A 2,557-nucleotide genomic window follows, 5' to 3' on the forward strand; every position below is an offset into this window, starting at 1 on the left:
ATAAAATAAATGCTAGTTTTTAATGATAAAGGAAAGCTTTTCATCAGGACAATTTCCCAAGAGTTTATAAATACTTGACGTGCAAGTACACAAAGGGAAATGTAGTTTATAGTTGTAGTTCCTACGGTCCAAACACTGGAAGCTTGAAAACACCACAAACTCAAAAATACAATCTTTATTAGACTCATTTTTACAGATTATTCTCATGTTTTAGACAGCCGACCTCCAAAAGAAGTGTTTTTATGCGGCCATCCAGATGAGAAAAGGCAGCAGAACGGCGAGCGTGGCGGTGCACGCGGTCACGGCGTCGAGGTACAGGAGCAGGCACGCGCATAGCGCCGCTGTCGCCTTGGCAACACGCCGACTCAGCAACAGCTTCCTCGCTGTCTTACAGAACTGTTGGCGAGGAAGAAGAGTGTCAGTGACAAAAACTATTACAACGTTTTCTTACATTTAATAAAAAAAAATAAAAAAAATAAACGTAATAAAAAAATAAACATCGTCGATATAAAAAAATATAAAAATTAAGATTAAACTGTTATCAATTAAAAAATATTTAACATTAAATAAAAGATATATGAATAAAAAATATTTATGAATAATAAAAAACTGATTAAATAAAAAATATAAAATAAAAAAAACGTGTAAATTTTTTTTTAAATAATAGCATTAAAATTAAATAAAAAATATAAAAAATATATATAAATAAATAAATGTATTACATTATATATTTATACATATATATTATACAATGTATGTATTGTATTTATAATTTCAGACCCCGAACGTTTTTTTATTTAATGTTTTTCCATGTTTGTTTTTTTTACATTTAATGAGTTCTTGATATATATATATATATATATATATATATAGTGATTATTGTATATATCGTAATATTTTTTCGGCCAGAACAAGGGCTACAGCTACGGCCGGAAGTGACGCAAATTACGCTAAATCCAGATAGAATTATTTTATTTTTATTTAATGAACATAAGTGCATTGCAGTGCAGTGTATGTACACAACAGGTCAATACCATTTGGTGCATATGTAAATGGTTTGGTGCCAAACTGTCGTCGCCGCAGCTTCAATCACAAACTAGATCCTTCAAAATAAAAGCTCATCAACAACTCGTCAACACTCCGCCACCGGGTGGAGCCGTTACACTGCTGATGGAGCACAGCTTCAAACGATTGATTCATAGCTTGGTTTATAAATGGTTTATAAATGGTTTATAAATGGTTTATAAATGGTTTATTTCTGATAAAATATAAAACGTTGAATTAAATTAAATTTTTAAAAATAATATGTATGAAAATAAATGTATATATGCAATAAAAAATAAAATAAATAGATTTAATTAAAAATATATAAATAGAAAATATGAACAGAAAATACCAATAATTAGTTTTAAATGTATTTTTAAAAGTCATAAAATATAAAAGAACATTTTAATTGAAATAAAACACTTAAATTAAATTAAATTTAAAAAATAAAAGATAAAATAATACATAATAATTAGAATGTCTTGAATTAAAAATATATAACATTAATAAAATATACATAAAATACAAATAATAAAATATAATATTTCTTTTAAGAATTTATAAGAATTTAGAAATGTATTTAATGTATTTTCTTTTTAAGTCATAACATAAAATAAAACAAAACAAAAACATTTAATTGAAAAATAAAAATTATGAAAATTAAATATGTAAAAGATGTAAATTAAACTTTTGTAAATAAAAAAATATTTAACATTGAATATAACTTAAAATATATTTAATATTAATACAAACTAATAATTATTATTTTTTTTAAATAATAAATACAAATTGAATAAAAAAAATATGAAATATAAATATATATATATATATATATATATATAGCAATATATATTTTAAATGTATTTATTCTTGGAAAAGTCATAAAATATTAAAAAAAAAATTATATTCAGAAACAATAATAAATAAAAATGTATTTAAATAATATATATTCTTTCTTAGAAATGCGCCAGACAATCTAAAAGACAATTAAATAATTATAATTATTTAATTAAAATAATAATAATAATAATAATAATAATAATAATAATAATAATAATAATAATAATAAAAATAAAAATAATATCATTCTTTGTAAAAGTCAGCTATGAACCTTTGCTCCTAAAGTTTCCACTTCAGCCTCTCAGGCTGTCATGCCCTTCTCGTCTCGTTTACTCAATCTTTCTTTCTCTCTTCCTCCTTTTCATCCTCCTCTCCTTCTTTCACAATCCCACTCTGCGTCACGCTTTGTGCAATCAAAGCTGCGCTGAAGCAACTGTCTAAACTGCAGCAACAACAACAGAGCTTTCATTGAACTCGGCCGTTGCTGCGACAGAGAGAAGAAGCTTAACCCAATTACAGAGCGAGGCGGGCGGGTCTGATCTCAGATCAGCATTAATCTGCTGCTAAAGGAAAGTGACTAAAGGTCACTCTGGGCCGCTGGAGAGAGGCAGGGACAAGAGGAAAGGAAAGGAACATGGAAGTAGGAAAGGACATGGGAGAAAAAAGGGAAAGG

General features: G+C 26.8%; 1 protein-coding gene across 1 annotated transcript in view; it reads right to left on the reverse strand.

The window, feature by feature from the left end:
* Positions 1 to 240: 240 nt before the first annotated feature.
* LOC144534584 (lecithin retinol acyltransferase-like) overlaps positions 241 to 2,557 on the reverse strand; it is a 7,738-nt gene continuing 5,421 nt past the window's right edge. Inside the window, exon 5 of the mRNA XM_078276591.1 lies at positions 241 to 396. Coding sequence (XP_078132717.1) covers positions 241 to 396 — 156 coding nt within the window. The remainder of the gene's footprint in view (positions 397 to 2,557) is intronic.

The sequence above is a fragment of the Sander vitreus genome, chromosome 19, assembly GCF_031162955.1.
Source record: "Sander vitreus isolate 19-12246 chromosome 19, sanVit1, whole genome shotgun sequence".
Classification (NCBI taxonomy): domain Eukaryota; kingdom Metazoa; phylum Chordata; class Actinopteri; order Perciformes; family Percidae; genus Sander; species Sander vitreus.